The 20,005-nt window shown below is 34.6% G+C and overlaps 2 protein-coding genes and 2 non-coding genes across 7 annotated transcripts; 3 read left to right on the forward strand and 1 right to left on the reverse strand.

Annotated features, from left to right (window-relative positions):
• Nucleotides 1-188: 188 nt before the first annotated feature.
• Y51F10.3 (EGF-like domain-containing protein) lies at nucleotides 189-6,299 on the forward strand (the record flags this gene model as incomplete). Of its 2 annotated transcripts, NM_170812.8 has the most annotated exons (4): nucleotides 189-358; nucleotides 2,173-2,641; nucleotides 5,023-5,309; nucleotides 5,976-6,299. In NM_170812.8, the coding sequence occupies 4 exons, from the start codon at nucleotides 235-237 to the stop codon at nucleotides 6,107-6,109; spliced, it is 1,014 nt and encodes a 337-aa protein (NP_740795.2). The 2 variants fall into 2 exon arrangements, with proteins under 2 accessions (NP_740795.2, NP_001293394.1); NM_001306465.3 differs by lacking the exon at nucleotides 189-358 and having other exon boundaries at nucleotides 2,370-2,641; nucleotides 5,976-6,109.
• Nucleotides 6,300-7,195: 896 nt separating this feature from the next.
• Y51F10.13 lies at nucleotides 7,196-7,408 on the reverse strand. The gene has a single exon (NR_049959.1). It is a non-coding gene; the product is annotated as an Unclassified non-coding RNA Y51F10.13 (non-coding RNA).
• On the forward strand, nucleotides 7,237-7,408 carry Y51F10.12. The gene has a single exon (NR_049960.1). It is a non-coding gene; the product is annotated as an Unclassified non-coding RNA Y51F10.12 (non-coding RNA).
• Nucleotides 7,409-10,446: 3,038 nt separating this feature from the next.
• On the forward strand, nucleotides 10,447-15,829 carry grif-1 (RING-type domain-containing protein; the record flags this gene model as incomplete). Of its 3 annotated transcripts, NM_170813.7 has the most annotated exons (5): nucleotides 10,447-10,547; nucleotides 10,937-11,085; nucleotides 11,876-12,015; nucleotides 13,783-14,233; nucleotides 15,598-15,829. In NM_170813.7, 5 exons carry the CDS (start codon nucleotides 10,469-10,471, stop codon nucleotides 15,694-15,696), a joined length of 918 nt encoding a protein of 305 aa, NP_740796.1. The 3 variants fall into 3 exon arrangements, with proteins under 3 accessions (NP_740796.1, NP_001368468.1, NP_001368469.1); NM_001381322.1 differs by lacking the exons at nucleotides 10,447-10,547; nucleotides 10,937-11,085 and having other exon boundaries at nucleotides 11,933-12,015; nucleotides 15,598-15,696; NM_001381324.1 differs by lacking the exons at nucleotides 10,447-10,547; nucleotides 10,937-11,085; nucleotides 11,876-12,015 and having other exon boundaries at nucleotides 13,952-14,233; nucleotides 15,598-15,696.
• Nucleotides 15,830-20,005: the final 4,176 nt, after the last annotated feature.

Consider the following 20,005-nt stretch of genomic DNA (forward strand, 5'->3'; position numbering starts at 1 on the left):
GCGGAAATTATAATTCTATAGTATTGATAAATCACATGAAAAAATGGAATGATGATTCATTCCAAAAATACGTGAATCGTGGCGAGACCAAGGCATGTGCCTTTAAATTAAATACTTAAATAGGACAGATTTTTGTCAAAAATTGGAATTTTTTCTCTTTTAAAATTAAAATTTTTCCATTTTTTCAGAATCTGGGTACATTAGAATAGAGGGTGTCTCCCCCTTCGTTAAAACATGAAGATCTCTTCATGTTTAACGGCACTTTTTCTATTTTTGCCACTGCTTCTTGCCCAACAACCACTGAAAACCCAACAGCAGCAGCAGCAGCAGAAAGTTGACGCAAGTGTGGCGAAACCTGGTAATTTTTTTGGATTTTAAGAAAATATTTAAATAAAATTATGTGTATAGTATTTTCTAAAAAAAAAAATTTTTTTGGCAAAAAAGTAAGTATAAAAAAATAAAAATAAATTCCTGGGAATGCGTATTGCACAACATATTTGACGCACAAAATATCTCGTAGCGAAACTGCTACAGTAATTATTTAAATGACTACTGAAGTGTTTGTGTCGATTTACGGGTACTCGATTTTCGAAGCATTTTTTTCGTGTCATCGTATTATTTTCTCAAAAAAAAAAGTTTGCAAAGCGGAAAATGGGAAAAAAATTCCAACACGTGGTGTCAGAGTATCTTTTATTTCGGTTTGATCTACGTAGATCTACAAAAAAGATGCCGAATTTGCCGTTTGCCGAGCATTTTTTTCAATTTTGAAATTTGCCGCACACATCAAAAATTTGACAATGCAATTTTGACCAAAACTATTGATTTTTTCCCAAACTTTTGTAAAATGACACAATATTGAGTTATTTTAATGTTTAAAAACAGACACACTACACGGAACTTATTCAGAAATCAGATGTGTGTTAAGAATTCAGTAGTTTTGGTGATCCAAAAAACATCAAAAAATATCAAATTTTTCGGAGTTAGTTCGAAGTACGGCAAATTTGCCGAATTTGCCGTGCTCGGCAGTTTTGAGATTTGCCGCACACCCCTGGTCGAGACGCAGAGTTCTCAACTGATTTCGTATGGTTAAGTCCGAGCTGACGTCACATTTTTCTGGGCGAAAAATTCCCGCATTTTTTGTAGATCAAACCGTAATGGGACAGCCCCTGGCACCACTTGTTCCCATAATTCGGTTCCCAAACATATTACGAAACCATCAGTTCGCCTACTTTCTGGCGCGAAAATAGCGGCAACAGAGAGATTTAAGTGCCTTCGCTACGAGATATTCCCGCCGCGCCAAAACGGTAGGCATTCTCATGATCTCATGGTTTCACTGCAACTTTTTCCTCACGAGGGACAAGGAAAAGTGGTTTCTAGGCCATGGCCGAGGGGCCGACAAGTTTCAGCGGCCATTTATCTTGCTTTGTTTTCTTTTGTTTTTCACAGCTTTTTCCCGTTTTTTCTTATTAAAACTGATAAATAAATATTTTTTGCAGATGCTAAAACAATTTCCAAGTAAAAAAAAGTGTATTCAGTGGGCAAGCAGCGGTGAAAGTGGTCAATGCAATATGATGGATTACGGGAATACAAAACCTAAACTTTTTTCCAAACATGATAAATATACCGCTTAGATGTTGAAACTACCTGATTTTCATAACGAGACCGCTGAAAAAGTTTTGAGGTTTTCAAAATTCAAATTTTTTAGTGAAAAAGTCGAGGTTTTCGCACAAAATGTCGAATTTTGAAAACCTCAAAACTTTTTCAGCGGTCTCGTTATGAAAATCAGGTAGTTTCAACATCTAAGCGGTATATTTATCATGTTTGGAAAAAAGTTTAGGTTTGGTATTCCCGTAATCCATCATATTGCATTGACCACTTTCACCGCTGCTTGCCCACTGAATACATAATTTTTTTACTTGGAAATTGTTTTAGCATCTGCAAAAAATATTTATTTATCAGTTTTATTAAGAAAAAACGAAAAAAATCGATGAAAAACGAAAGAAAACAGGCGGAAAACAAAGCAAGATAAATGGCCGCTGAAACTTGTCGGCGCCTCGGCCATGGCCTAGAAACCACCTTTCCTCGTCCCTCGTGAGGAAAAAGGTGCAGTGGGTTTCTTAATATATTTTTCTGTATCTCAAAAATTCACCACCAAAAAAAAGAAGTTTCCAGGTCTCCACGACATTCTACTAAAAACAGTGCACGACACGGCGTCCTACTTGGGATTCGGTGTGAAATGTCGTAACGGAGGACACAAAACCGAAGAGAACACGTGTATTTGTCCGAAATACTATTACGGAAAAGAGTGCGAGACGAAAGTGTGCATAAACGGCGGAAAACCGGAAAAATCGTTGGTCCCGACAGTACATATGGTGTGTAAATGTCCGAATCCGGAATTTATCACCGGAGAGCATTGCGAGAAGATCAAATGTGCCAATCAGGGTGTGCTCCGGGTTTTTCCGGCGAATTCCACATGGCAATGTGATTGCTCGGAGACGAAATTCTTTGGATCCACGTTTTGCGAGAAGTTGATTGTCTCGTCGTTATGGTCAATTGTGGCCGGATGTATTCTATTATTGATTTGTGTTGTATGCCTTTGCTCGGCAAACTGGTTTAACAGAGATCGCGGACGTCGGCGGAGGTGATTAATTTTTATTTTTATTGTAAAGGTGGTGGTCACGGATTTCTGGCTACCCTCATAAATTGAAATTGAAGAGTTTTTGCCGAACTAGGCCATTTTGGCTCGGCCATATCTGGGGTAGATTTACGGCGCGTCGCGGCTTGATTTTAGTTGTAAAACTAAATGTATTTGTCCGTGTGGAGTACACGACTTTCCCAAGGCGATTGTCAATAGAGCGCGAAAAATTCGATGAGGAAGGCCAGAACCCCTTGGGTGGTTTAGTCGAATTTTTTGATTGCTTTTTTTTCCAAAAAAAAACTTTTCACTTGATTTGAAACTTTTCAAATTTTCCGACATTTTTCCGCAAAAAAATGTCTTAAAAAATGAGAAATTATCGATGCAATTTTTCGAGCAATTTTTAATTTTTTTTTTCTACGGAAAAATGTCTGAAAAATTGAATAATTTTTAATTTCTCAAAATTTTTAAAGGTGGTTTAGTCGAATGTTTTTTATTGCTTAATTAGACTCAAAATTGTCTGAAAACACTGAATTTTATAATGAAAATTCTTGAAAACTTTTCAAAAAAAAAGTTATGACGGCTCAAAAAATAGCCTGAAATTAGTTAAAATTTGAAATTTGACTGACTTGTCAAGCGGCTGGAAACTATTTTTTTTTTGAAATCACCGTCTAATTTTGGGTATAAATGCCAATTATCTTGCGTTTTCAACACGATTTAGGTATTTTAAAGTTGATGGACGGCGAGATTTTTGAATTTTTTGAATCAAATCTCGCCGTCCATCGACTTTAAAATACCTAAATTTAGTTGAAAACGTAAGATAATTACATTTTATACTCAAAATTTGACGGTGATTTTCAAAAAAAATAGTTTCCAGCCGCTTGACAAGTCGGTCAAATTTCAAATTTTAACCAATTTTAGGCCATTTTTTGAGCCGTCATAACTTTTTTTTTGAGAAGTTTTCAAGAAGTTTCATTATGAAATTCGGTGTTTTCAGACAATATTGAGTCGAATAAAGCAAACAAAACAATTCGGCTACATCTATTTTAACAATTTTCAGAAATTTAAAAATTTTCAATTTTTCAGACATTTTTCCGTAGAAAAAATTTAAAAAAATTTCCCGAAAAATCGATAAATTCTCTTTTTTTTTAAACATTTTTTGCAGTAAAATTTTCTGGAAAATTTGAAAAAATGTTTCAAATCAACTGAAATTTGTGTTTTGGAAAAAATTCGAAAAAAAAATTATTCAATTATTTTTCGACATCCATGAAAAGGGCGGAGCCTAAACAACACGCCACGCCCACAAAATGGCGGAAAATTCAAATTTTCTATATTTCAGGCACCCAACGAATTGTTGTAAAACGAAAAAAAATATACATTTTTTACCTAAAAGTTTCATTTTGATAAAAAAAAAAACCGATTAATGCACGTGGTGTCAGGGGCTGTCCCATTACGGTTTGATCTACAAAAAATGCGGGAATTTTTTGTCCAAAACATGTGACGTCAGCACGTTCTAAACCATGCGAAATTAGTTAAGAAATCTGCCGCATTTTTTGTAGATCTTCGTAGATCAAACCGAAATGAGACACTCTGGCACCACGTGTTAAAGCCATTAAGAGGGCGGAGCTCTACAGACCACGCCCACAAAATGGCGGAAAATTCGAATTTTCCATTTTTCAGGCACCAACGAATTGTTGTAAAATGGAAAAGTAATACATTTTTTACCAAAAAGTTTCAGTTTGACCAAAAATCCGATTAAAACCATTAAAAGGGCGGAGCCCAACAAACCACGCCCATAAAATGGCTCTCTTTTTTTTTGTTGTCATAATGAAACTTTTTTGGTAAAATTTATATACTTTTTCGTTTTACAACAATTCGTTGGGTGCCTGAAATATGGAAAATTTGAATTTTCCGCCATTTTGTGGGCGTGGCATGTTGGGCTCCGCCTACCTAATGGATTTCTTTTTTTTTGTGATGATTCATTTTCTATAAAATTTGTATTTTTCGTATTACAACGACTTGTCGGTGTTTTTTTTGTTGTTGCAAAATTAGAAATTTGAATTTTGTAGCCATTTAGTGGGCGTGGCTTGTTGCAATTTTTTTTTGCTTTTAGGCTCCGCCCTTTTCATGGATGTCGAAAAATATTTAAATTTCAATTTTTTTTTGTAAATTTTTGGGTTTTCTTAGTTTCTTCCCGATACTCGATTTTAAACATTTTTTCAACAAATATACCAGACATTTTCCCGCAAAAAAATGTTTTTAAAAAATGAGAAATTATCGATTTTTCGGCCAATTTGAGAGTTTTCTCTAATTGTAAGGAAAAATGCCTGTCGCGACAGACCACGCCCACAAAATGGCGGAAAATTCAAAAATTTCATATATTTCAGGCACCCGACAAATCGTTGTATGAGCACCGGAGACGGAACATCAGGTCACTCGGCAGGAATGCGAGATACCGGACGCCGAGCATGGCCTGCTCAGGCACAACGTGGCACACGTGTTAATCCACGTGGTGGCCCCTCCTCCTCGACTCATAGATCATCTTCCTCGGATGAGCTCATCTCCAGTGAGCGTGGGGCTCACAGAAGGACGGCCGCTTTTCCGAGTGGAAATATCACTCAGCAGTATGTTGTACGGCTTGACACGATTCCTACGTTCAATCCGGCGATGATTGGTGAGTTTTTTGGGCGGCCTGACTGCATGCCTGCCTATGTGCCTACAAGGCGCGCCTATCGGAAAAAATGGAAAAATGATTTTTTTTGTTTATTTAAAAATTATCTGTTATGAATTTTTGTCGATTTTAATCAGAAGAAAAAAAAAAGTGAAATTTTCCTTAACTGGAAAAATTCGGAAAAAAGGTAATATTTTCGAGTTTTTCTGAAAAAAGATCAATAAATTCTAGAATTTCCATGAAAAACTTTCTTTTTTTTTTTTTGAATAATTTTTTTTTTGAAAAATTTGAATTCCCGCCAATTTTTTTTCAGAAAATTTGAATTAACCGCCAAAATTTTTTTCTCAGAAAATTTGAATTTCCCGCCAAAAAATTTTCTCAGAAAATTTGAATTTCCCGTCAAATTTTTTTTTCAGAAAATTTGAATTAACCGCCAAAATTTTTTTTCAGAAAATTTGAATTTCCCGCCAAAATTTTTTTCTCAGAAAATTTGAATTAACCGCCAATTTTTTTTCAGAAAATTTGAATTTCCCGCCAATTTTTTTTCCAAAAAATTTTTTTTTCAGAAATTTGAATTTCCCGCCAAAATGTTTTCTTTTTTTTTAAGAATGATTCCAACCGTTTTTCCCCGAATTAAAAAAAATTTAAATTTCTAAAAATTAATTTCAGGCGGCGTTGAGCCAACCGGAGCACCTCTTCAACAAGACATGGGACCACCGCCGAGCTACGATCAGGCAATGAGCTCAATTCACGCCGAGCCGCCTGTCTACACGCCTACCGACGCCGCAAAGCAGAATGCCTAGCAACTTTTTATACACATTTTGTAGATAGATATATCTATACACTTTTCCTATATTATTATTATTATTCAATTATCACTCTCTGTACAATTGGTTCCCACTTTGTTCCTGTGCCTACCTGCCTACCTACCTACAAGAAATCGGCAGGCAGGTAGGCACACAATATACCTAACCATTCCCCCACCGGGTCACGGCTTTCTTAGTTTTTTTTTTCCAATTTCCTCACCAAGTCTCTTCACACAAGAAAAATACCTACCTGCCTGCCCACGTGGTGCCAGGCAGGCTGTCCCATTACGGTTTGATCTACAAAAAATGCGGGATTTTTTACCGAAAATAATGTGACGTCAGCACGTTCTTAACCATGCGAAATCAGTTCTGCGTCTCTTCTCCCGCATTTTTTGTAGATAACGTAATTCAAGCCAAAACGAGACACTCTGACACCACGCCTGCCTAGGCATAGGTAGGCATTCTTTTCAACGAATTTCAGTTCCCCCCCCCCCCCCCCCCACATATCCCCTCCCCCATGTCCCTTTAAGCAAATTCAGCCAACGAAAAGAAAAATTGATGTGCTCTCTCTCAGGTTGCAATTCCTCCATATTTTGTTTCCATTCCAAAGTTTTCTTCTTATTTTTTGCTTGTTAAAAATTTTTCGGATTTTTTCGAAATTCAACATTTTGGAGCCTGAAAAATTAAAATTTGAGTTTTTTTTTTGCCATTTTGTGGGCGTGGGCTGTGAAACTGTCGTGGTTTTGTCGATTGACTTTTTTCCCTGGCAAGCTTAGGCCTAAGTTTAAGCCTAAGCCTAAGCAAAGGCCTGAGCCTGAGCCTAAGCCTAAGCTTAAGCCTAGGCCTAAGCCTAAGTCTAAGCTTAAGCCTGAGCTTAAGTCAAAATTTGAGATTAAGCCTAAGCCTAAGCCTAGCTTTTAACATAAGCCGAAGCCTAATCCTGAGCCTAAGCGCTTAACCTAAGCCTAAGCCTAAATCAAAAATTGAGATTAAGCCTAAGCCTAAGCCTAAGCACTTAACCTAAGCTTAAGCCTGATTATAAGCCTAAGCCTAGCACTTAAATTAAGCCTAAGTCTATGCCTAACACTAGGCCTAAGGCTAAGCCTACGCCTTAGCCTTAGCTTAAGCCTGAGCCTGAGCCTAAGCCTAAGCCTTAGCATAAGCCTAAGCGTAAGCCTTAGCCTAAGCGCTAAGCCTAAGACTAAGACTAGCACCTAAATTAAGCCTAAGCCTAAGCACTTAACCTAAGCCTTAGCCTAAGCCAAGCCTAAGCCTAAACTTGAGCCTAAGCCTAAGACTAAGCCTAGCACCTAGCCTAAGATTAAGCCTAATCCTAAGCCTATCACTTAACATAAGCCTAAGCCTAAACTTGAGCCTATGCTTAAGCCGAAGTTTGAGATTAACCTTAAGCCTAAGCCTAACTCTTAAAAAGTTACAAGAAGGTTTTTCCTTGCGCTTGGAGCGCAAAAGAAAAGAAAAAGAGCTATTTAGACTTAGGGTGCCCAACTGGAATAAAACATTGGAAATCCCAATCCAACCAGCCTAAGGGCCCGAAAAACATACTAGGATGCCCAACTGGAATAAAATATTGGAAATCCTTATGACACACCGGCGGTATGGCGCGGCTTAAGCCTAAATAGCCACTTTTTATCAAAATACATTTGAGCGAGGCGGTTGTAAACTATTCGTTCTTTAGCAAAAATAAAAAAAAAACTTTATTTAAATTTAAAAATAAATATCATATGTTATCACACCTTAGAATATCACGCCTTAATTTAGTAATCATTTTTAGTTCATAAGTGTGAGAGAAAGAAAAATGGATTAATCATCGGAATTAGATATCATCAGAGTGATTATATTCATCAAAGGTCCCACTTTACTGGAGATTTAATTTGGTTGATATAAAATTCCTATCTCATGTAAAGAAAGGTTCGAATTCTGTACCTATGAATACTGCCGATATTTGAATTCCTGTCTCATGGGAAGAAGGCCTTTCTTGTGGGAAGAACGGAGTTATAAAAAAATATACGCAGGTACAGAATTTGAACTTTTCCTCCCATGAGATAGGAATTTGAATATTGGCATTCTATAACTTCACTAAGAAAAAAAATCTCCAAAGGTTGATCGCAAATATGTAGAGATTGCTCGCATCCCTTCAAATATTACAAAATTTCCAAGTTTCTCAGTAATCTATAGTTTTCATTTAGATTACTGAAAAATATACACAGATTACTTTTGAGTCTGAGAAGTTATTGTAAAACGCAAAGCGAGCTCAAATGTATTTTGATAAAAGTGGCTATTTAGGCTTAAGCCGCGCCATACCGCCGGTGTGTCATAAGGATTTCCAATATTTTATTCCAGTTGGGCATCCTAGTTTTTTTTCCGGGCCCTTAGGCTTAAGTGTGTCATAAGGATTTCCTATATTTTATTCCAGTTGGGCATCCCAAGTCTAAATAGCTCTTTTTCTTTTCTTTTGCGCTCCAAGCGCAAGGAAAAACCTTCTTGTAACTTTTTAAGAGGGTTTCATATATTTTATTAAAATCGGGGCGAAGCCCTGATTTTAAATCCATATTGTTTTTTTTTGTCTTCCTCTATCCCTGCAAATAGGAAAGATAATGTGTTCTTTCTGATGAAGTAAAAATCATCATAAAATCTTGAAAACTGAGAGCAGGAGGTAATATTTGAATATATTGGGTCGTAAATGTGTGTCTCTCTGTGGGTGGGGTGGCGATGTGTTGGCAGCCCTTCAACGAACTGTATCTCCCGCCTGTATCTCCCTTCAAAGAGAGAATTGGGTTACAAAAATTTGAGGGGATATGAAAAAAGGTGTGAGAATTTCAAAAATATTATTGTTGAAACACCAGACCAAACCACTTTTTCTGGGCAAGAGGCAAAAAATTAATTTTTTGAAAAAATTTCAAACTGGCACAAAATTTTTTCAAAAATAAATTTTTCACAAATTGTTAGTAGATTTCATTTTTCATAAATATTGTTCATTGAACACAAAAAAGAAAACAAAGATTCATCAAAAAATGAGTGAAAAATCGCAAAAATTCGAAAAAATCAGTGCTGAAAAACTCGATTTTTTGGCGGTGCTGAAAAAAATTTTCACTAAAATTTTTTTGAAACTTAGTTTTTCGGATTTAGCGTCAAATTTTGAATCTATATAAAAAAACAAAATTGAAATTGATCTCAGATTGAGTGAATAATAAACGCTCAAAGTTGAAAAATGAACAACGCAAAAACGGCAGTAACTTGCTTCAAGGTCGGTTATCTCAGTGAGTTTTCACTCAATTTTCGAAATTTGTTTGCTCTATCGCTTTAGAAATATTTGTAATTTCATTTGTTTTCCTCAAAATCAAAATATCTCAAACGACCGCCATCCTACGAGAAGGGAAAAAAAAAGTTTTTGGAAAAAAAATCAAAAATTTTTTTTCTGCCTCGATTTTCAAAATGAAAAAATCACTTTTTCGGAATAATTTTTACTTTAAAATGTACCTACGATCTTTTTATACAACAATTTCACCTTGGAACCAAAGATTTTTGGAGGATACTCGAAAATACTCTTCATATCTCGGCTCAAAGAGCTCCAATCTTTCTGAAATAAAGCATACAGAGGTGGGGCAAGCTTCTTGAAGAGAGAGCAAAAAACCGCATCAAAATCCATCCACCCACCGTCAAGTTACACGCGCGTTTTCAGAGTGAACGAAAAACAGGGCATAAAAAAATTTAGACGCCCGCACCCGGACTCGAACTTTTTTCAGATTTACAAGCTTAATATCTCGGCTCCTGTAAATCGAAATTGGCTCAAAATTCTCAAGAAACCTTATCCTGCGTCCTTCCTGCTGTCATTAAATTTTCGTGAGCTTAGGGAGAAAACTGACAAAACGCCAAACTTTCAAATTTAAAAAAATAGTTGAGGGTCATTTTGTAAACACCTTAAGCTCCATAACTCGGCGAGTTTTGATGGAATCAATTTGAAATTTTACACGGAAGCTTCTTAGTGGCTTATACGTCTCTGTGTTAAATTTCGCTTTGATCGGCCAACGGGAACCCTTTGAAAAATGAAAAAAACGCTGTAATCCTAACCCTAAATGGCGAGCTAACGCTCGCCACTGACGCCAAGCCTAGGCCTAATCTCAATTTTAACTGTAAAAATAACAAAATTCCCTATTTTTCTGTCAAAATCGAATTTATCTAGGCTCGCAAATTTTTGATCTACCATCTCAGATGTTGATCTACTATCTACTTTTCGGCGCCAAATTTCCAATTTTGGGTGCAGAGACTCTGTTTCTTTGAGTTTTCCGTTCGATTTCCGCTCATTCCGTCTCCTATTCCTGTTCTCTGTGGACAAAAATGTACAGTTTCAAAAGCAGCACCGACGTGAAGACTTATATCAGCACCCCGTCGTGCCGGATATGTCTTGAGCCATTTGGTTAGTGAGTTTTTGTTGGCTTAACGGCTTTTTTCGTCAGTGTTTGGCTATTTTCTTGCAAATTTTTAGGTGTTTTATCGATTTTCACATTTTTAAATACTTAAAAAGCTTGATATTTGAGCGAAAAATCAAGAAAATTAAATTGCGAAATTTTTTAAATTTTTTAAATACCAACGACACTCCGATCTTACACCCGTGCGCGTTGTTTAGCGTAAATTTACAAAGCGAATTTTCAGTTGGTTTTCTCGAATTTTAATTGAAAATCTTGAAAATTAGTGAATTTTTCAGCGTTTTTATGGATTTTTCCCTTAGAATACAGGTTTCTTAACCGAAAACACAATTTTCCTCCAATTTTTTCATAAACATCTTTGAAAAAATCAATATTCCAGACGAAGGACAACATCTTCCGAAAATCCTGCAATGTGCCCACACGGTCTGCGAGAGATGCATCGGTTTGCTCGACGAGCAGAGCCGAATCAACCACAATCGGCCGCCGATCGACCGCTCGTTTGTGCACATTAGATGTCCAGTTTGCAGGGTATGTGTTATCAATTAATTAAAGGTGGACTCCGCTCAGTGCGGAAATTGCTTTAAAACACGCCTATGGGGTCACAATGACCGAATATCTTGATTTAAAAAATTCAAAAAAATTTTCTAGATTTTATATGATCTTTTGAAAATTGAAAAAATCTCAGTTTTTGCCTAATTCCTATTTGAATTTCCGCCAATTGGATTTTTTCGGTGGGGCGCACTTGCACGTTTAAAAATTTTTTTTTTTATTTATTCTTATTTTTCACCGATTTTTAATGTTTTCGGTGTATTTTTGCTTGAATTTTAGAGAAAAAGCCAAAATAAATGCAGATTTTCGATTAAAAAACACGATTACAGGCGTAAAAATGAGAAAGTAACGCTTTTAAACGATTTCGAACCTGAATTAATTAATTTCACTGATTTACGCCTGTCAGTGTGCTTTTTAATCGAAAATTTGCATTTATTTTGACTTTTTCTCTAAAATTCGAGCAAAAATACACCGAAAACATTAAAAATCGGTGGAAAATAAGAATAAATAAAATAATTAAATTTTAAAACGTGCAAGTGCCCCAACGAACAAATCCAATTGGCGGAAATTCAAATAGGAATTATGCAAAAACTGAGATTTTTTCAATTTTCAAAAAATCATATAAAATCAGGAAAATTTATTTGAATTTTTTAATCATGATATTCGGTCATTATGACCCCATAGACGTGTTTTAAAGCAATTTCTCCACTGGCGCTACTCCACCTTGAAGATTAAAATAAAATTTTTAATGAATTTTGCTGAATTTCAGGCAGTCACCCAGACTCCACGCAACTACATTCGATCCAACTACCAGCTAATCGAATTGATGGATTCGATGCGTGGAGAAGCCGATCATAATATTTCATTCCTCGCGTGTGTCGGCTGTAATGGCGTTTATCACGAGAAAGAGTGCGTTGGAAACTCACGGCCTCACGGCTCACGCGGCACCTCACGAACTCCAGAATTTGCGGGAATTTGTTTAGCGCGGGACAGCAGTTTTTTGTTATTTTTGGCTTCTACGGAAATTATTTTTGATTTTTTGATCTATAATATTCTTGAGAAGCATCCTTCGAATTGAAAATGTGAAAAATTATGAAATTTGAGCGAAAACTGAAGGTTTTACAGTAAGGAGTTCTATACTTTTCTTTAAAAATGCATCAATACCGCCAGTTTTTTGATTTCAGAGTCGTAAAGTATGCCATTTTGTAGAGAAAAGTCTGTTTCACAAAAATCCATGTTTGAAAATTGAAAATTGTTTTTATTAAAACCTGAAAAATCAAAAAAAAAAAAAAGATTTTAATGTAAAATTGTTGATTTTTTGAATATTTTTATATTATAAATTGAATAATCAGAATTTCAAACATGGATTTTTGTGAAACAGACTTTTCTCTACAAAATGACATACTTTACTTACTTACTTAGGATACTTAGTCGATCCGTTCTTCGCCTGCGGCGCGGATCACAGCTTTCCAAGCTTTTCGGTCCTTTGCTTGGGTGGACCATAGTTGTTTGACTTGCCCGAAGGCGTCTCGCGTAGTGACTTCTTTTCTTAAAGAGTCATTCCATCTCATCGGTGGGCGTCCAACGGGTCGTTTCTCGTCTCGGGGGCACCAATCGTTCATCAGAGTTGTCCATCGGCCATCCGTTCGTCTCGCCACGTGTCCAGCCCATCCAAGTTTCCTCTTTTTTATGTGTATTAGTGGATCTCTGAGTTTTGACTTTTCTCGAACTTCTTCGCGATGAATGTTTCGTTCGCGTTGTTCTGTCAAGGTGAGTCCAACTAACTTTCGTTCGAGGGCTGCATGGGTTACTCTGACTCTTTCCACTAGCTCTTTTGTGAAAGTCCAAGCTTCAGAGCCGTAGGTCAGGGCTGGGAGAACCGTAGAGTCGAAGAGATTTGCACGGAGGCGTGGGCAGGTGATCTGGTCCGTGGTGCTTTTGATGTTGGTAAAAGCTGCCCACGCAGCTCTTCGTCTTCTGTGAAGCTCAAGCTTTTTTGATTTTTTGATCTATAATATTCTTGAGAAGCATCCTCCGAATTGAAAATGTGTAAAATTATGAAATTTGAGCGAAAACTGAAGGTTTTACAGTAAGGAGTTCTACACTTTTCTTTAAAAATGTATCAGTACCGTCAGTTTTTCGATTTCAGAGTCGTATGTCATTTTGTAGAGAAAAGTCTGTTTCACAAAAATCCATGTTTGAAATTTTGAAATTGTTTTTATTAAAACCTGGAAAATCGAAAAAAAGAAAAAAGATTTTAATGTAAAATTGTTGATTTTTTGAATATTTTTATATTATAAATTGAATAATCAGAATTTCAAACATGGATTTTTGTGAAACAGACTTTTCTCTACAAAATGACATACTTTACGACTCTGAAATCAAAAAACTGGCGGTATTGATGCATTTTTAAAGAAAAGTGTAGAACTCCTTTCTGTAAAACCTCCAGTTTTCGGTCAAATTTCATAATTTTATACATTTTCAATTCGGATAATGCTTCTCAAGAATATTATAAATCAAAAAATCAAAAAAAATTTTCATAGAAGCCAAAAATAGCAAAAAAACTGCTGTCCCCGCGCGAAACGAATTCCCGCAAATTCTGGAGTTCGTGAGGTGCCGCGCGCGAGCCGTGAAACTGTGAAAATTCAGATTTTAATTAATTTCCCCAATTTTCAGCACCAATATTTGCACTACATGCTCCCCAATCATCAAGGATGCTCATCCCACTGAACTCATCGAGCAAGGAGTAATTCTGAATCAGTACGCGTTGTGTTCGACGTGTCTCCTCAGAGATCACATCAAAAAGAACCACGTGTCGATCAGTCTGCAGCCTCTTCGCGTCGAAATGCAACGCCAGGAGAATCAGCGGCGGATAGTCGGCTTGCAGGACAATTTGCACAAAGTGCAACGCGATTTTCGTGAGCAGCTTAACGCGACTATGGAGCGATGGGCCGGATGGAATGGGAGCCACGATTTGTCGATGGATAAATTCCGTGAGCTTGGTGATACGTACAATCAGAAGAAGGTTTATGATGCGTTCGTGCATCAGCTGAGAGGCAAGACCGCTAAGATTGAGAAGCTCGCCGAGCACGTTTTGCGATGGAATGATGAGCTGGACAGGGAGATGGTGCGTTGAAGATCGGGGCCGCTTTTTCAATTTTTTTGAAAATACAAAAACTAAACTTTTTATTCCGAAAATTTAAATTCTGAAATTTCGAAAACCTTTAAAGGTGGTGTAGTCGAATTTTTTTATTATTTTTTTAAAATTTTATTAGACTCAAAATTGTCTGAAAACACCGAATTTTATAATGAAACTTCTTGAAAACTCCAACTTCTCAAAAAAAAACTTCTGACGGCTCGAAAAATGTCCTAAAATTAGTTAAAATTTGAAATTTGACCGACTTGCAAAAATTTTTAATCAATTTTAATATGTAAAGCCTAAGTGATTTTTTGCCAGAAAAAAAAATCTGGAATTTACAGTTTTTGAAATAAAAATTTTCAACAAAAACTAATAATTTGTCGGAGAAACATTTGAATATCAGTTTTTTTTTGTCAACTCTAATTTTTATAATTAGTTTTAAAATTTAAAATTGAGAAAATTATTCGCATTTTTTGCTCAAATTTTGTATTTTTAAAATAGTTTTTTTTCTTTCAAATTCTACTCCAAATATACTCAACATTTTGGTAATTTTTTAAGAAATTTTATGGAATTTTTCGAAATAAAAACAATTATTAAAAATTTCAACTAAAATCTAATTTTCAGTACGAATTTTAGAAAAAAAATTGAAACTTATAAAAAAAATTTTCTAAAAACTAAAAATTTCGCCTTTTGGTTTTTTTTTCAAAAATATTTGGAAAAATTAACAAAGTTTTATTAAAAGTGGTGTAGTCGAATTTACTAAATTACTTAATTAGATTCGAAATTGTCTGAAAACACTGAATTTTATAATGAAACTTCTTGAAAACTTCTCAAAAAAAAGTTATGACGGCTCAAAAAATGGCCTAAAATTAGTTAAAATTTGAAATTTGACCGACTTGTCAAGCGGTTGGAAACTAACTTTTTTTTTGAAATTACCGTCAAATTTTGAGTATAAAATATAATTATCTTGCATTTTCAACTAGATTTAGGTATTTTAAAGTCGATGGACGGCGAGATTTTTATATTTTTAAACCAAAAACGGCGAGATTCGAGTTGAAAACGCAAGATAATTAAATTGTATACTCAAAATTTGACGGTGACTTCAAAAAAAAAAAATAGTTTCCAGCCGCTTGACAAGTCGGTCAAATTTCAAATTTTAACTAATTTTAGGCCATTTTTTGAGCCGTCATAACTTTTTTTTGAGAAGTTTTCAAAAAGTTTCATTATGAAATTCGGTAGTTTTCAGACAATTTTGAGTCTAATGAAGCAATCCGAAATATTCTTTAAATCATTCTTTTTGGGATATTAAGAAAACTTCATCCTTTTCCCCTAATAAAATAAAAATTTTCCAGGAAAGACCACCAGCTCATCGTTTGCCACGTAGCTCAACTCCAGCGCCAGCACCACCATTCGACAACTCCGTCGCCTACTATTTTGAGCACCAATTTTGAGCTTTTATATTTTTTTTTCTCATCCCACCACCACATTAAAACAGAGTTTTTATATATACAGTACCCATTATTCGAACACAATTTGTTCTAAAAGAGCCCCCAAGAATCAGATTTAATAAAGAATGCTCTCACCAATTACATTTTATTGCAAAGAAAAGTATGAACATTTACAGGAAATGCGAAAGAAAATGCGGAAGTGAAATTGAGATCGTCTAAGACTCATAAAAATAAAGTCGACGAAAAAGGCCTTGTAGGCAGGTAGATAGGCATTTTCGTGCCTACGAAGAAGGGGGAGGATCAGAAAATCTATGTTTAACTTTTCAAATACTATTGAAAAGTGCCATAAGTGCCATAATTATTAAAAATCCAAATTTTTGAAAATACTCCAGAAAATTTTGAACATGGTGCAACGTGACCAAAATAACAAAGTGTGCAATAAATATGGCCCGTTTTTGCCACTTTTTAATAGTTTTTGATGGGTTAAACCTAGATTTTCTGAATTCAGCATATATGAATTACCCGTTTTCAACAAATTTAGCCGATGTTTTATTTTTGCCCAAATCGTTTTTTCAGCCATCTAATGACTGTCCTTTTTTTGGGCAAAAAAAGATTATTCTGAAATTGAACGAAACTATTAAATTCTAATAAAGGACATTTTTTTTAGGGTTCGGAGATAAATTTAGAGTCCTCTAGCTACAAAATTAACCATTTTAGAGGAGTTTCAAGATTGTAATTTTTACCAAAAATTGCCCAATTTTTGCCACTTTTTTATAGTTTTTGATGGATTAAACTTAGATTTTCTGAATTCAGCATATATGAATTAACCGTTTTCAACAAATTTCGGCAGTTTTTATTTTTGCCCAATTTTTCAGCCATCGTTTGAAATTACTGGAAATTGAAAAAGAGCAATTTTTAGAGTTTGGAGATCAATTTAGAGTCCTCTAGCTACAAAATAATCATTTTAGAAGAGTCCGTTGTAAAAAAAAGTCTAATTTTTTTTAATTCAGAAAAATTAAAACATTTTAATTTGTTAGGGCATGGGTTAATTAGTACACCAATAATTAGCAATATTATCCGATTTACAAGGGTTGTAGAAATTTGGGCTATTTTCGTGTGTAATTTTGGGCCCATGATCCGAGGGTACATCGAAATAGGGTACATCGAGCCATTTTTTTGTTCTTGGGGTACATTCGAGCAAAGGGTACAATCATTCTCAGGGTACATCCACCGGTTTGTTCAGAGGGTACATTCATGGGATTTTCATAGGGTACATCGGCACTATGTTCCAAGGGTACATCCAATTTTCAAGGGGTACAACGGATTTTTATAACTGAAATTTCTTAGAGTTGTGATTATCACAATTTTTTCGTTTTTAACTACCATATTGAAAAATTCGAATTAAGCCATAGTTTTGTTTCTTGATTTCGATTTTATGAATTATTAATCAAAAATCAAAGAGAAATTGGGTCGATTATCTATAGAGTAAAATTTTTTAACTTAAAAAAAAAACATTTTTTTGGAAATTTTTTTTCTCTCTCTATTTTACAAAATCATTTATTTGGTGTTTCCACAACTTTGGACGTTCATATTGCTGTTTCCGCGCAGTTATGTGTTTTGCAATGTCTCTGGAACATTCCTTCCTTGTTACCTTCCTTGAACATTCCTTGTTACATAAAAATTATATCGAATTTTAATTAATGCCCCCGTTAGAAGAAAGAAGGAACATTTTAAACATGGTGCATTGCAGGGGTGGGCGGCAAACGATTTTTTCCGTCAAATCGGCAAATCGGCAATTTGCCGATTTGCCGAAAATTTTTAGCAAATTGTGGTTTCGCACTTATTTTTTTGGAAATTTCAGAATTTCAATTTTAAATGGCAAAATTAAACTAATCCTATGAATGTTCCTACATCTATTTTGAAAAGTAAGCAAATTCTATGAAAATATCTAAAGTAAACGGGAAAAAATTCAAAAATGGAGAGTTTTAAGTGTTTCCGTCTGATAAAAAAACCCTCTAAACATTTTCGGCAAATCTGATATCCGTCAAATCGGCAAACCGGCAAATTGCCGGAATTAAAATTTTCCAGCAAATTGGCAAACCGGCGATTTGCGATTTGCCGAATTTGTCGACAAATCAATTTGCCGAACGGGAATTGCCACCCCTGGTGCATGGTGACCAAAATAACAAAGTGCGCCTCCAATTCGCCATTCTCTACGCGCAAAGTAAAACATTTTTTCAATAGCAAAGAATATATATTCTTAATTTAATTTCAAAATGCGCTGCCAATTAGCTGAGTCAATGCTAATTAGAAAAAGTCACAGCTAGGCATAATCTTAATTTTTGATATTAGCCTTGCTTGGGAGCTGAGGGAAAACACCTTTTTTATTTTTGCCCAATTTGTTTTTTTCAGCCATCTAATGAATGTCCTTTTTTGGCAAAAAAATAAATTTTCTGAAAATGTTTGAAACTACTATATTCTTAAAAAGGGCAATTTTTTAAATGTTTTTGAGTTATTTTTGAGTCCTTTAACTCCAAAATTAACCATTTTAGAGGAGTTTAAAAACTGTGATTTTTTACCAAAAATTGCCCATTTTTGCCACTTTTTAATAGTTTTTGACGGGTTAAACCTAGATTTTCTGAATTCAGCATATATGAATTACCCGTTTTCAATAAATTTAGACAATTTTTTATTTTTGCCCGATTTTTCAGCCATCGTTTGAAATTACTGGAGATTGAAAAATAGCAATTTTTAGAGTTTGGAGATCAATTTAGAGTCCTCGTCTTTTTTTTGGGCAAAAAAAATTCTTCTGAAAATGTTCGAAACCACTATATTCTTAAAAATGGCAATTTTTATGAAAATTTTAATCGATTAGTAGTTCCTTTAGCCCACAGGAAGAACATTTTAAACATGGTGCATCGTGACCAAAATACTGGCTTGGCGGGGTCAATGTCCTGAGTTTGGAATCCGCTCTCACGCTGCTCGCCCACAGTTGCCTTGTAAAATTTCAAGTTGAAAATAGCTGAATTCCATAAATTTAAGTTTTTAACAAGAAAACGTTTTCAAGCAAAAAACAACGACACTCCGATCTTCCGCGTGTTGTTTAGCCTTAAGAGTTTACAGCGAATTCAAAAAAACAAATTTTCACTTCAAAAAAAAATTGTGTATTTTTTTTATTCCTCGAAAGTGTCTGTTCAAGTTTTTAAAAAATTATAAATTTAAAATTTAAAGAATTTTGTTTATTTAGAATTGAAAAATTCGAAGAGCAAAAAAAAAGACATTCGAGAATAAATATAAAACACAAGGTTTGAGTGGGTATTCTTTTTTTTAATACCGGTTTTGCAGGAGAATTGAATTGAACGGATGATAAAACTAGGCACACACACACACAAAAAACACACACAAAAATGCTCATTAAATGACAATGAAAAAGAGCAAGAATTGAATGAGATTTTCGAAAAAAGAGAAATGGAACAGGGATGGATACACTACTACTATATAGAGATATAAAGACTATATATTGTACATATATAATGGAAAGATTATTGGAGGGTGCAAATTTTTTGGCGGGAAAGCTGAGCAATTTTCGAGTGTATTTTCGCAAAGAAATTCGATAAATTTTCTGGGTAAAAATTTGAAAATTTCCAGAAAAATCAATTTTTTCAGTTATTTTTTTTAACTCAATAATATTTTGAGAAGTTTCTTTTTTTAAAGCGAGGTTTTCAACGCCTATTTGAAAAATCGAAGAATTTTTTTTTGGATTGCAAAAAAACATCACTTGGAATTTTCAAATATAACGTTGAAGATCCTAGATTTTTTAAAAAAAGAAATGCCAAGAGTTAGAAACAATAAAAAAAACATACAAATTTGAATCAAAAAATAAATTGAAATTTTCGAAAATTTTTTTGAAAACTGAAAATTTTGATAATTTCCTGGAAAATCAAATGTTTGAAAGAAATACAAAAATATCGATTTTTCGAGTTATTTTTTTGTTGTATTTTCAAAGCGAGGCCTCGCTTTAAAAAAAATCGATATTTTAGTATTGCTCTCAAAATTTTTTTGATTTTCCAGGAAATTATCAAAATTTTTAGTTTTCAAAAAAATTGTCGAAATTTTCAATTTATTTTTTGAATAGAATTTGTTTTTTTAAAAATTATTTCTAACTCTTGGCATTTCCTTTTTTAAAAATAGAGGAAAATCGATAATTCCAAGTGATTTTTTGCAATCCAAAAAAAATTCTTCGAAAAAAATCGATAATTTTCAGTATGCAGTGAAATTCTTGGAAAAATCGATAATTTTCAGTATGCAGTGA

This window comes from Caenorhabditis elegans, chromosome I, assembly GCF_000002985.6.
Source record: "Caenorhabditis elegans chromosome I".
Taxonomy (NCBI): Eukaryota; Metazoa; Nematoda; class Chromadorea; order Rhabditida; family Rhabditidae; genus Caenorhabditis; species Caenorhabditis elegans.